A 12,242-nucleotide genomic window follows, 5' to 3' on the forward strand; every position below is an offset into this window, starting at 1 on the left:
GCGAAATTGTGTTTTTTTGGCAACATCTTTAGCGAAATTGCGTGTTTTTTGGCAGTGAATATTTTATCCATTGGTCGTAGTTGTCGTATGAAGATCTCCCTGATTTGCTTAATCCAGTCATGTTTTCTTATCACGTTTTCTGGTTCCCCCATTTTTTTCAAAAAATAAACCAGTAATTGCATTAGCAGGTCCGTCCTGGCACTTCTAGCCTTGAAGTGTTGGCTGAGACAAAACTTCAAACCGAGTTTTGCGTTCATGACTCTATTCTCTCATCAAGACGAAAACCGAGATACCTGAGGAACTACCCATCGACTAACTACCCATCGTCGCGGGTGTTCATATTATGAATCAGAAATTTTAACCATAATACAAAGAAATGGGACCTTTTGAAGTGGGATATATTCACCCATTATTTGTTCACATTCTCTTCTAGAAAATGATTTAATCCAGATTGCGGAAACATTTTTAAATTGATATACACTCTGTAGATTCGGGTACTCAACTCTCAAGGCATCCCAAAATTTACGTGGGATGTTACATAGGATGGGCTGGACGAATTACATGGTAATGGTAAAAAGGTTTTCTCTCTGTGCCTATGGTTGGGGTTTGTGGTTTTACAAATGTCGCATCTTTGGTCGCATCTGGGTAAATCAAAGTATATTTTATAAACGTGTGTACATGAATTAGAGAAATGTACACAATCACAACCACATGTTGCCATGGCAAAAAGAAAACATATGTTGTGATTGGTGTGTGGATTAAATCTCACTAATTTGGTAAGCTATCTGATTGGCTAGAAGTGGTAAACATAGCCATGGCATCAATAACATGCGTAGTCCACAGTAAGCCACAGAAGGCTTTCAACCTCTTTAGCGAAATTGCGTTTTTTTGGCAGTGAATATTTTATACAAAATAATGTATTTAGCACTCTTATTATCTGGTATTTTGTGCTTCAGCGTTACGGCTGTCCACAGTAATCCGTGTGCCTCGCGACCCTGTCTTAACGCGGGGATTTGTACGAGTTCCAATGGAATCACATTCGAGTGTAAATGTAACAAACTCTTCTTTGGTGATCGGTGTGAGAAATTAAACGATGCCTGTAACAATCACGCTTGTAAAAACAATGCGGCGTGTCGGGCAGACGAACATGGAGATTATCATTGTGTTTGTCCCGCGGGATACCATGGAGAATTTTGTGAAATTGACTATGATGATTGTTTGCCGTCGCCATGCCAAAATTCAGCTTCATGCGAGGATAAGGTAGATGACTACGAATGTATATGTCGTGAACCAGGAACGTTTGGAAAACACTGTGAAATTCGTGAAAGCGATCTTACAAAGTGTACCAATATGTGTCCAGATGGTAGCATTTGCTGGAGAAATTATACCACAACCCTGACTATCCCGTGGGGGTATGGTGAAAATATTTGCAACACTCAGCATTCTTGCTTTGGCAAGCAAAATAAAAGTCATTTGGATCACCATGATTACTTTATAGATGTACAATTGCATCCAGTGCAGATGCAGTTAGGGGACTCGTTGAACTTTACATCTGATGACAGTTTTTCAGCTGCTGAAAATGGTCTAATGCCTAGACTTATACCAGTTGATGTTTACAATGATTCTATGTCATTTGTTAATTGTAACACTACTAATGGAACACAATTAGCCACTACACCACAACATCATATTATTATAAATGACACTGACTTACTTCATGTTGGTATGCATTATTTTATAATGAATATTGATTTCACATATCGTTGTGATTTCGGCTTGCGGTTAAATATAAGTGTAAAGGAACATGACTGTCAAAATCCATTATCAGATAACAGAGAAATGTGTAGCAATAGAGGAACATGCCATACAAATTTTAACATGGCCCAATACAAATGTCAGTGCTGTGGTGGATTTCGGGGAAAGTATTGTGAAAAGAGAGACTATTGTTTCAGCAATCCATGTAAAAATCATGCTGAATGTGTGAATGTTGAAAATGAACTTGGTGAGGACAAATATAAATGCCGATGCCAACCTGGGTATGAAGGTAAACATTGCTCCATAGTCAAGAACATGTGTCTTAGTCATCCATGCAGAAATGATGCAACATGCTTTCCTCTGGTGAACTCTTACCGATGTCAATGCAGGCCAGGTTTTTCTGGTCCAAATTGCCAGGTCAACATTGACGAATGTTCAACTCTACAGCCTTGTGAGAATAATGCAACATGTGTTGATAAGATTGCTGACTTTTCTTGTGTTTGCCCAAGTGGATTCACAGGTATTTTTAATTGTCTATTTAATACCAGACTTTGTTGTCATAATTTTCAATAATAATTGATTGCATGGTAACAGGTTCAAAATGGCAGGCTAAAACCTTAAATTTTATATCATTGGAATATTTATAGGTAGCCATTGTGAAGTTAATATCAATGAATGTGCATCCAATCCATGTGCAAGAGGAGTTTGTGTTGACCAAATCAATTCCTACTACTGCTCCTGCCCAGCTCAGTACACTGGAGTGGATTGCAGTATTCGTCTTAATGAGTGTGCGTCCAAGCCCTGTTTACATGGTGGTGCTTGTGTTGACAAGGTTACAGACTTTGAGTGTCAATGTGGTTTAGGCTACGAAGGGAAAATCTGTGAAAAAGATATTGATCTTTGTAGCAAACCAGACATTTGCAGTAATTTTCACTCATGCATTGACCAAGGCAGTCATGTAGTTTGCACATGCAAGGCAGGTTTCACAGGTAGGCAATCAATAATCATTTCATTTAAGCAATGGGGCGCCATATTATTGATCATTCAGTAAAATATTAATTGCAAAATTAACAACAACATACAGCTATTCCAAAGTGCTTTAAGCATGCATAGCTAGCTGGTATTTCTCTGGTGTACCTATATTGGAATATTATCTGAAATTCCTCTAAAATATCAATTACATTCCATTTTTGTGTAGGAGCCAACTGTGGAGTAAATATTAATGACTGTGCATCACAGCCATGTAAATTTGGAGGTAAATGTCAAGATAGAGAAGGTGGATTTACCTGCTTCTGTTTGCCAGGATATGAAGGAGAAGTTTGTGATCAAGGTATGTTAATTAATTAAGGAAGTAGAAATTTTGTAATGAATTACAGCACCTGAAATACAGCACCTGAAATACCGCACCTGAATTGAGTGCTGACCATCTATTCTGATTGCCAAGTGTCAAGAGTTCTCCTTGAGTCAAAAGCATTTATATATAGCGTTGTATAGGTGATGTAATTCCCAGGCCCAAAAGTAAAAAATAAAAAAAGGGCGTGGTCTCGTTAAGAATAAGGCACAAATTACATAGGCACATGCGGATACATAAGACGTTGTGACGCCTCTGTTTATTTAACTAATTTAAATTTCACATCGCAACTAAAACTCTCTCCATAAAGTCCAATTTTCTTATTCTGTGATAACAGGGTTGTGATAACATGGCCGCTAAACCTATCTCGTACACTCTCACACGCGGCTTTTCGCAGGCATATTCCAATGCAGATTAGCGTGACACGTTACCGCAGACAAAAAAAGAAATGGAGTGAAACGCATTTAATAAATTAGTTGCTCCATTTTATATTCATATAGTCAATGATACTTTCCACGACACATCAAGGTTACATTTGAATTTTGTGACTCAAGATTGCTACAGCTTACAGGTATCAATCTGTTCATAATCATATATGATATTCTTCTGTATGAGAATCAATTAGTACGATATATCAACATATTTTCCTATACTTAGTCTAGGTATATTTCATGATTTTATGTAATAATGCTTTTAATATTTTCTGTAGGGAAATCCTGGCATTCTCTCAGAGTTCCAGAGCAAAATTGCTGCCAGCGTCAGTTCTTCATGTAAATGTCCTTTCACTGAGAATCACATTCTTAATCACAGCATAAGCTTGAAATGTCATGACAAAATCACCGGATCTCTTTATTTGCGAATCACAAATGTCGGAAAATATAGGGCTGAGGATTTAATATGCATCCATCAACTTTATTTGACGAACAAAAAGAATGTAGCTAATTTAGGTAAGTTAGTTTCTTGAATTCGTTTTATTGTGCCTGCACACAGCTAGATCGAGCAGGGGACGCCCAGGGTCTCACTCCGCTAACAATTAGTAGGAGTTATAATTTTTTGGTGATTTTTTCTCTATATTGTATCAATTCAGTGTAAAAATTGATTAAACTCTAAATGGTGATCTTTCATTGCTGTTCCGAGATTCTAATAGTAATAGTCTCAAGACTCGTAATCTTCGGTGATCAAAACATTCACATAACCCTAACGTTTCTTTAATATCTAAAACTTATTTAGATAACCTGACTCGTGAAGTTGGCGTTGTGTATAATCAGCGTAGATGTTCTGAAATAAATGAAATGTTGAATAAAACATCCGAAGGCAGTAACGGTGGTACAATTGCATTGACTATTGGTCTTGTATTGTCTCTTCTTGGGTTGTTTACTGCATCAGTTGTTGTGTTCCTAAAATGGAGGAAAAAATCTAGGCCAGCAAAGAAGGAAAAGAGGTAAAGAATTCTTGTATTTTGTACAACGGGGGTCTGATGATGATTTTTTTATGGTATCCATTTTGCACAATAACTGAACTTTAAGAGTCGTTGTTTACCAGCAAACAAAACTTAAAATTATTAGACTCTAACCAAAATATTTTTCCTTTATTATTTTATAGTGACGACAAAAAACTAGTGGAATCAATAAATCTTGACTTGCTTTCAGCCGTTGCACCTACACCGAAGTCTTTGTACAGAACTAGTGGAGGAGCTCATAAAAATTATGGATACACAAGTCACAACTTTGATCCTGTTGATATCAAGTCCAAACGTGTTTAGGATTTTTCTGTAAACATAGGCATTAAATGCAAATGTAAAGCATTTTCCATTAGTCATTAATTACATCAGGCGGCTCCTTTTCACTCTTTACCAGGCATTATTTAGTTGAATCCACTGACGAAGTCTGTCAAAAGAATACCGATCAGTGTGATAGTCGCTCTTATAATCTATAGCCCATGCAAACGATATTCCAGTATACGTAACCACTTCTGATATCTTATACTATAATCAACAAAACTAAAAAGGTAGCATTGTGATATAGTGCGGAGGTTAATGTGTTAAAAAAAATATACTGTATAAATAGATAATTTATGAATTTAACTTAACATTTGTATAATATTCATAATAAAATGTGAAGCTTAGGCTTAGCCTTCCTTATGGCTTCTATCATATCCTATCCTATCATAAATGATTGGTTGAATTCCGGACCAGCCCAGAAAGACACCTGTTTCTCTCCTTTTTTCGAGCAATTCGTCCGGGTCTGGGTGAACGGGGATTTTATTAAGTAAATTATTTTAATTGTTTTCTGAACTAATACAGTGTACGAGTGTCCCCCAAAACACTACTCAATACTGATGATAGTCTTCCTATCTTTGAACTTCAACTGAAGCCATATTGCATTGTTTTGTAACGTACGTATGTCAACACGTCAACGCATTTTTAGAACAATATGGTATTTTAAAGTTTTATATCATTACTCGCCGAACTCTCCCTTTTTTCGTATTGAAATTTTGAAGATTTGCATGTATAACACATTTCAAATGTCGTTCATTCTTGTTGGAGTTTTTTCTTTGAAGGCACAACAATAATTGTTTCATCTATTTGACATAAATCTCTCCGACGAGGATTTCGCAAGGAAACTATTTACTAGCTAAGGTATAAAGTTGTGTAGTCGGCGTGCTAAGTAATTGTAACGATAATTGAGGAGGGGGGGGGCAGATATTCATCTATATTGCATGAATAAAAAGATTGTGTGTTGAAACATGATTGTAGTCGGTTATGAAAGAATACTCCAAAAGTTTTGTATAGTTCTCTGATTACAAAAGTCTAATTTTACTTCGTATGTAGGTATATTGTAAATATCATATAATTGAAACACTCGGTAACTAAACCGGTTTCACATGATAATAGATAGACTTCATTTTACATAATTAGAATTCTGTAAAATACAATACTTACAGTAATACCATTATAGCTATTCAAGCAATACTCTACATACACAATACGACTAACTAAATTCAATTTACCCGATATATGATTACACAGATTCGAATACACAATCTCCATCTAATACACGCTGCACTGTCACACCCATGTAACAATCCAGTCATACTCTTGATACTACCGGATATTATAATTCTAGATTACATTAATTAAAAAGCTCAGAATATAGCTAACAGAGAACACACTGAATTAGCGACACACTGAATTAGCGACACTATTATTATACTGTACAATTAAAAAAGTTCATTCGACATTTGCATTCACCCGTATATCCTCCTCTTTTTATCCGACGATAAAAAATGATTAAAAGCTCTACACACAACACTCAGGTTTGAAGCCCATTTATACTCAGTTGATGATGATATGTGGTATCCATTTGATTAACAAGAGCATTCAGTTCTGCTGCGGAATAACCAAGTAAACTCTTGAGATCACATACAAACTTGTACACAAATCTCTTCCCATGTACTTTATGGATCATATCGCCATCGTAATAATATCTCAGGGCCCTACTTAGCTTCTCATAATTCATAGCGGGTTTGTTTTTTCTTTTTCCCCATTCTTGTGCAACCTGTTCTGGTAGGTTTAACTTGAATTCACCTTGATCACCAACCCACGTGATTAAATGCTTGCTGTCTTTGTCGGTCAGAAGCTGTAGCAAGAATTGCCATAATTGAATTTGGCCATTGTTGCCTGCTGCAAAAACAAATTATGATGACTTTTGTGAAATTACAATAAATGCTGTTCTTTCTATTAGTTGTAAACTCTTTATACGGATTTCTGAACTTACCACTTCGGCTTCCAGTCAGTGTTCGCCCTTCTGGTGTTTGTCCTTCCGGTGTTAACTGACCATCAGAATCTAGAAATAACAGTTACTCATATTGACTGGAAACACATTGATTGGACATAAGCTATCTGTCACTGTATTACCTCAAGATATCTAATTAAAACGAACCAACAATAATATAATTCATCATATGACTTTTCTCAAAATTCTCTAATCTGATTGTTTGACAAGCGTCCGTAAAACCTGGACCGTGGTCCGTATATTCCGTATGCAGTTCAGCAATATAATAAACTGATTATTGACCCTGCTTTTTCGGTCTGTACCGTGAAATATCAGACCGACGTTTTTTTGTATACTAAAAAGCCTCGGTCTGATATTTCACAGTGCAGACCGAACAAGCGAGGTCAATAATCCGTTAGTATAAGCACATAGGTGAGGGTAAATGAATTTAGATCTTGTGTCACTTCACTCGCTGCCTCTAATGATGTTAATCACATTTAGAGATCATTTTGATAATAAACCCTTAAAAAATATGCAGAACTCACAAGTTGGAGATGTGATAAGACCATCACCAATGGATTTGATAATTGACATTACTGGAGTAACAGGGGTGGACGGTGTTTTAATATTTGCTGAAATTGAAAAAGATTTAAAATAAATGTATCATATGATAATGCATGATAAATCATAAATATAGCACTACCAAGCCAAAAATATTAATTCAAGCATATAGAAGTTAACTATAGTAGTTGGCATTTGTAGATAGATTGATAAAAAAGTAGGGTGTAGCCTCATTAGTTCAAAGTAACATAATTACAATAACAAGCATTTTCAACTTACATTTCCCACTCGATGACTTTCTTTTTCGTTTGGCTGGAGTGGGACCAGGAGTCTTGCTTGTCTTACCCTGGTCTTTATTGGTATCATTCAGGTTAAAAACTGTTTAAATTAAGATAATTTTAGCTTATTGAGAGAGATGCCACAGCTTGTATAAACATTACTAGTAAACACAACAATTACTGACCTGGATTGTTATTCTCAGACACAGTCTCTGCTAAATGAATGTTAACAATATCCATTCTCTTTGTAGTCTCACCATTCTCTGAAACTATCATAAAATATGAATATATATTTCAAGAACAGAAAAAATTAAATTGCATTCCATCACAGTCCTGATCATACCATTCTTAATCTGAATGTTCAGTGTAACTGTTCCATCCAAACTACCACAATGAGTTCCAATTGACAAGGAATCATCCATCTTTAATAACAAAAGAAAAGTTTGAAGATGACATGCATAGCATAATAAGGTAACCCTCAGGCATAATATATAGTTTAGAAATGGCCGGGCTGTCAGCTACCTTATTATTAAATCAAATTGTATTTTACAAAGTACAAAGGAATTTATCTAGGCAACATCTATATATATATTTTTTAACCACAAGGCACTTCACAAACCTGATGGTCTCTGTAAAATACAGTAGATGTCTCAACAGGTACATGAATAGAATCAGAAATTAACTTTCTGATCAATCCAACTGGTTCTGATGCTTTCACTCGTACAATTACATATTGCAAGTTTTCGGCAATGCCACATTGGGATTCTTCATATGCAGGGATTGTTTTCTCAATGGATTTTGTAGAAAATGTCTGTGTTCCAAGTTCCTTGTCATTTGCAGTTAATATTGTAGTTAACGTCTGCTCATCTGGTAAGGTAGTCACAGATTGCACTTGTAATTTTTCCTCTGGTTCCCCAACTGGTACTTCAATCTGAGTTCCATCTTGTTCGGTTGGTGGCAATGTGTCAACCTCACTTGAATCTTTGTCAACAGCTATTGTGAGCACTTGTGAAACTGGAGTAAGAACACCAGTGGCAGATAGCAGGAGGTTAGCAGAATCAGATAACTGGGTGGGATCCATGAATGGATTGAATATTTACCTCTGTAAAAAATATGAAGTAATTTTGTTCATTCATTCTTGAAATGTATTACCAATAATTTTGACCCTAAAAACTGATAGTGACTTTTATATCGCACTAGATTGTCATTTTTTGCAAAAGAACTACATCCTATTATGGGCAGTCTCTTGATCTCTAGACCACTGATTAGAAACCAAAATTATGAGCTAAAATAAGATGGTCTTTTTGCAACGAAATCAAAATATCCTTGTCTTAATTGTACATGCTTTAGTCCATATTTTGGGTTTCGATATGAAAATCTTTAGATTATGCCTTATACTATATATCTTAAAATTATTATTTTTGGGTATTTGCTGATAGGAATTATGGGGACAGATTTTTTGTTGTTCATATACTGAAAAAGAGCCATAAATTATATAAACCAGCACATTCCATAACACAGTGTTTTGCTTTATGACTATTTATCGCAATTATGAAACTAAATTAGTTTAGTTTTGTTTCATGTATATTGTTACAGTGTTCTCTGAAATCATCTCAATAATAGTACACTTCACTGTGCTGACCATTGATAATATCATCTCTAGAGAAATAAAGCAGCATCATCTCATGGGGTGACACTGTTTAATTAATCTTACTTTCATAGGTTCAAATATCTTTGAGATTAATAGCATGGTCAGACAACGGTGTTTACTATATAGATGGCAACAGTGTTGCCATATCTACATTAGTGCAATGTAGTCTGGGGAAAATGAAACAGAACCAGTTCATTTATAGAGATCCTTGGTATTAAACAGTTCGCGCGCGATGATAAATTTACTACCGTGATCATTCAATGGTATGATAGTTGCGCCGTTGTGTGGTTGTATGCTTTGCACGATCGGCATGGGCCTTGCCAAGAATTGCCAACAACCAAAATTTTAACTAAACCGAAGAAATATTTTACTTTTTGAACAGATTCACGAACCAAGGGGGGGTTGATACAAACATGGAATTCCGTGCCATATTAAACAATTTGGCAGCATGATCGCAGATTCAGCGAACCACCGCCAACACAAGCTGGCGTAGCTTCCTGTATACAACTTCCTTTAAAAAATTTAACTTGTAGCGCACGAAACAGATTGATACAAAGAGAAGTCATACTAACAACTAGGAAAAATAAAAGAATATATTTTAAAACAGAGATCTTACCTAAGCGTATTGAAAGGCTTGTACAAGTGAAACGTTGTCGTTCAGAAGATATTTTCAAGATGAACGCGTAATATCCGCCCAATATCAAAGCACTTCCCTTCGCAGAAACAACAACACGCGTTCGTTCGTCGAAGCGCCGAGCGGAAATCACTATATTGTTTGGGCGTTTCGACCGAAGTTTTTCGTAACCTTATTTATACCGAAATGGAGAACGAATGTCTTTAGGAATTTTCATTCACAGTTACAGTAAAACTTCACAACCCATGCATATCGTGATTATCGAATTCACTATTCATATACGTTCCATTTTGCCGAATTTTTCCGAACCAAAATTAGCATCCGAATGTTTCCGAACGTCAAGCGACATGGTCCGAATTTGGCTAGAACCATATAGAGCTCAGTGGGTTAAACATTCAAACACAGAATAACGGAACGAGGCAGAAAGGTCACTAACTCAAGCACTGCTCTATTAGTGCTGCTCAGTGGTGCTGCTCTCATCAAATAACTGCTCCATCAGTTAGGATGGTCGTCAAAGGCACAATTTCCTTTGTTTTTTGTGGGTTGCCGCTGCGCATGCGCGGCCATCTTTAAAATAGGGAACCAGGAGCTGGGGAACGGGGAATGGGAGAACCGGGGAATAGGGCACAGGGGGAACAGGGGGAACGGGGAAACCGGTGAGCAGGGGAATGAAGGAGCTGGAGAGCGGGAGAACTGGATGTGAATAGACAGTTTATTAAATGATTACATTGCAGCTAGGAGATGAATTGCGTAATTAAATTTACAAAATAAGGTTAATAAGAAACAATTGAAATTACAAGAAAAAAGTTAAAATCTACCTACAATTGTACATGGGTAAAAGTACTAAGATTGAAAAATTATGTTGTATCTTCAGAGTTCAGATTACACACCGTTGGAATAAATGTGCGTTTAAAACGTTCCGTACGGACATTTCGAATATTAAAAACTAATTTCTAATGTTATAAATCTCCTGGTAAGAGGCTGCGTAACCTATGAGTCTCCGAACCCACAATGGACAAAAACCACCTGTCGCATAGTTGATAACCTGCATGCATAGTTGAGAGCGTCTTTCTTTAAGGGAGGCCAAGTTAAAAAGATAACAAGCTAACCCAGCACTTGGCGAAAGGACAGCTGCTATCGGAAGAACTCCCCCCATCGCTCACCATATAACAGCATAGAGAGGAGAGATGCACTACAGCCCTCAGACCATGATGTATGTACGACTTAACCACAAACCCCAGTGCGTGCATAGACGCATCGGCTACGGTTGGCCAAGATTATCGCTGCGTATTGGATCTCAAGAACAGTCTAAAAAGTTCGTTGTCAATAAGGCCCTGTTACACGGTGCAATTTTTCTTGCAACTTGCAATGCAATTCTACTTTTGAGAAATGTGTATTTGGGAACAACGAAACTTGTGTTTATTACACTTCCTGTATCAGTTTACTTCTGCAAGGCTTTTCACTGATTTACATTTTTTAGAAATATAATTGCATTGCAAGTTGCAAGAAAAATTACATCGTGTAACATGGCCTTAACGTTAGTCCAAGTTTCCTCAGATGATTTTTAGGATCATTTGCCTGCCATGCTCGGCAAACACAAAAGAAAGCTAAAAGCACTGCCCGCAGTGCCACTAGCTAAGGGGTATGTCCTCGCCAAAAGCGACGTCTATTCTTTTAAACCCAACAGCTTTCCTTGCTGAGAAACTTGACGTGAAGAAGAACTACGCTCTTCCATCGTAGTTTTCTGTTTACTGAGAAAGATAGCCCTTGCTTTGTTTCATTTCAGACGGTCTGTGCGCACTGTCCATTCGTTGGTGAAAATAAATTGGCTCACTCTTGACTTCCTGTCAGTAATTATACCATAAGTTAACACAACTATATAAGAAAATCATTTAAAAAAATCACTCGATAGATGATAAGACCACTCGCATTTTTATCACAATGCATTTCTGACACTCTGTATCAACACTCCATACTCCGGGGTCCGACACTCCGCATAATCATTTAACGGCGCCAAGATTCCGGCAGCTGATCTTCATATTCAAATTACAATCTGATTCGGCGGGTCAACCGGTTATAACCGTCTGTGCGCAGTTAAGAAAAGGTAAGGTAAAAACTAAAAAGAGGCTTTAGAGGGTAAAATGGAAAGGTAGTAATATATAATTTAGTCATTAGTTCCTAAAATTCAGACTATACATGTACATAAATGATCAATCCTGTTGAAATAAATTTACCGTTA

The 12,242-nt window shown here is 36.7% G+C and overlaps 2 protein-coding genes across 2 annotated transcripts; one reads left to right on the forward strand and one right to left on the reverse strand.

Moving 5' to 3' along the window:
- The first annotated feature begins 836 nt into the window (after positions 1-836).
- LOC114524603 (neurogenic locus notch homolog protein 1-like) lies at positions 837-5,233 on the forward strand. The gene is made up of 7 exons (XM_028545740.1): positions 837-2,275; positions 2,403-2,744; positions 2,954-3,085; positions 3,607-3,677; positions 3,816-4,053; positions 4,337-4,547; positions 4,709-5,233. The coding sequence occupies exons 1-7, from the start codon at positions 916-918 to the stop codon at positions 4,866-4,868; spliced, it is 2,514 nt and encodes an 837-aa protein (XP_028401541.1). The 5' UTR covers positions 837-915; the 3' UTR covers positions 4,869-5,233.
- A 706-nt stretch (positions 5,234-5,939) lies between these two features.
- LOC114524640 lies at positions 5,940-10,286 on the reverse strand. Its single transcript, XM_028545783.1, has 8 exons — positions 9,986-10,286; positions 8,338-8,820; positions 8,062-8,140; positions 7,904-7,987; positions 7,720-7,818; positions 7,425-7,511; positions 6,883-6,951; positions 5,940-6,788 (listed from the first exon to the last, which is right to left on the reverse strand). Exons 2-8 carry the CDS (start codon positions 8,797-8,799, stop codon positions 6,418-6,420), a joined length of 1,251 nt encoding a protein of 416 aa, XP_028401584.1. The 5' UTR covers positions 8,800-8,820; positions 9,986-10,286; the 3' UTR covers positions 5,940-6,417.
- Positions 10,287-12,242: the final 1,956 nt, after the last annotated feature.

Source organism: Dendronephthya gigantea, unplaced genomic scaffold, assembly GCF_004324835.1.
Source record: "Dendronephthya gigantea isolate DGI-Jeju-01 unplaced genomic scaffold, DenGig_1.0 000031F, whole genome shotgun sequence".
Taxonomy (NCBI): Eukaryota; Metazoa; Cnidaria; class Anthozoa; order Malacalcyonacea; family Nephtheidae; genus Dendronephthya; species Dendronephthya gigantea.

Excerpts from the sequence above, each read along its gene's own strand:
- LOC114524603 (XM_028545740.1), top strand. The coding sequence starts at position 916 with ATGTATTTAGCACTCTTATTATCTGGTATTTTGTGCTTCAGCGTTACG. Across the intron at positions 2,745-2,953 it reads ATGCAAGGCAGGTTTCACAG|GAGCCAACTGTGGAGTAAAT; the intron begins GTAGGCAATCAA and ends ATTTTTGTGTAG. Across the intron at positions 4,054-4,336 it reads AAAGAATGTAGCTAATTTAG|ATAACCTGACTCGTGAAGTT; the intron begins GTAAGTTAGTTT and ends AAACTTATTTAG.
- LOC114524640 (XM_028545783.1), bottom strand. The coding sequence starts at position 8,799 with ATGGATCCCACCCAGTTATCTGATTCTGCTAACCTCCTGCTATCTGCC. Across the intron at positions 8,141-8,337 it reads TATTTTACAGAGACCATCAG|ATGGATGATTCCTTGTCAAT; the intron begins GTTTGTGAAGTG and ends TTGTTATTAAAG. Across the intron at positions 6,789-6,882 it reads ACTGACTGGAAGCCGAAGTG|CAGGCAACAATGGCCAAATT; the intron begins GTAAGTTCAGAA and ends TTGTTTTTGCAG.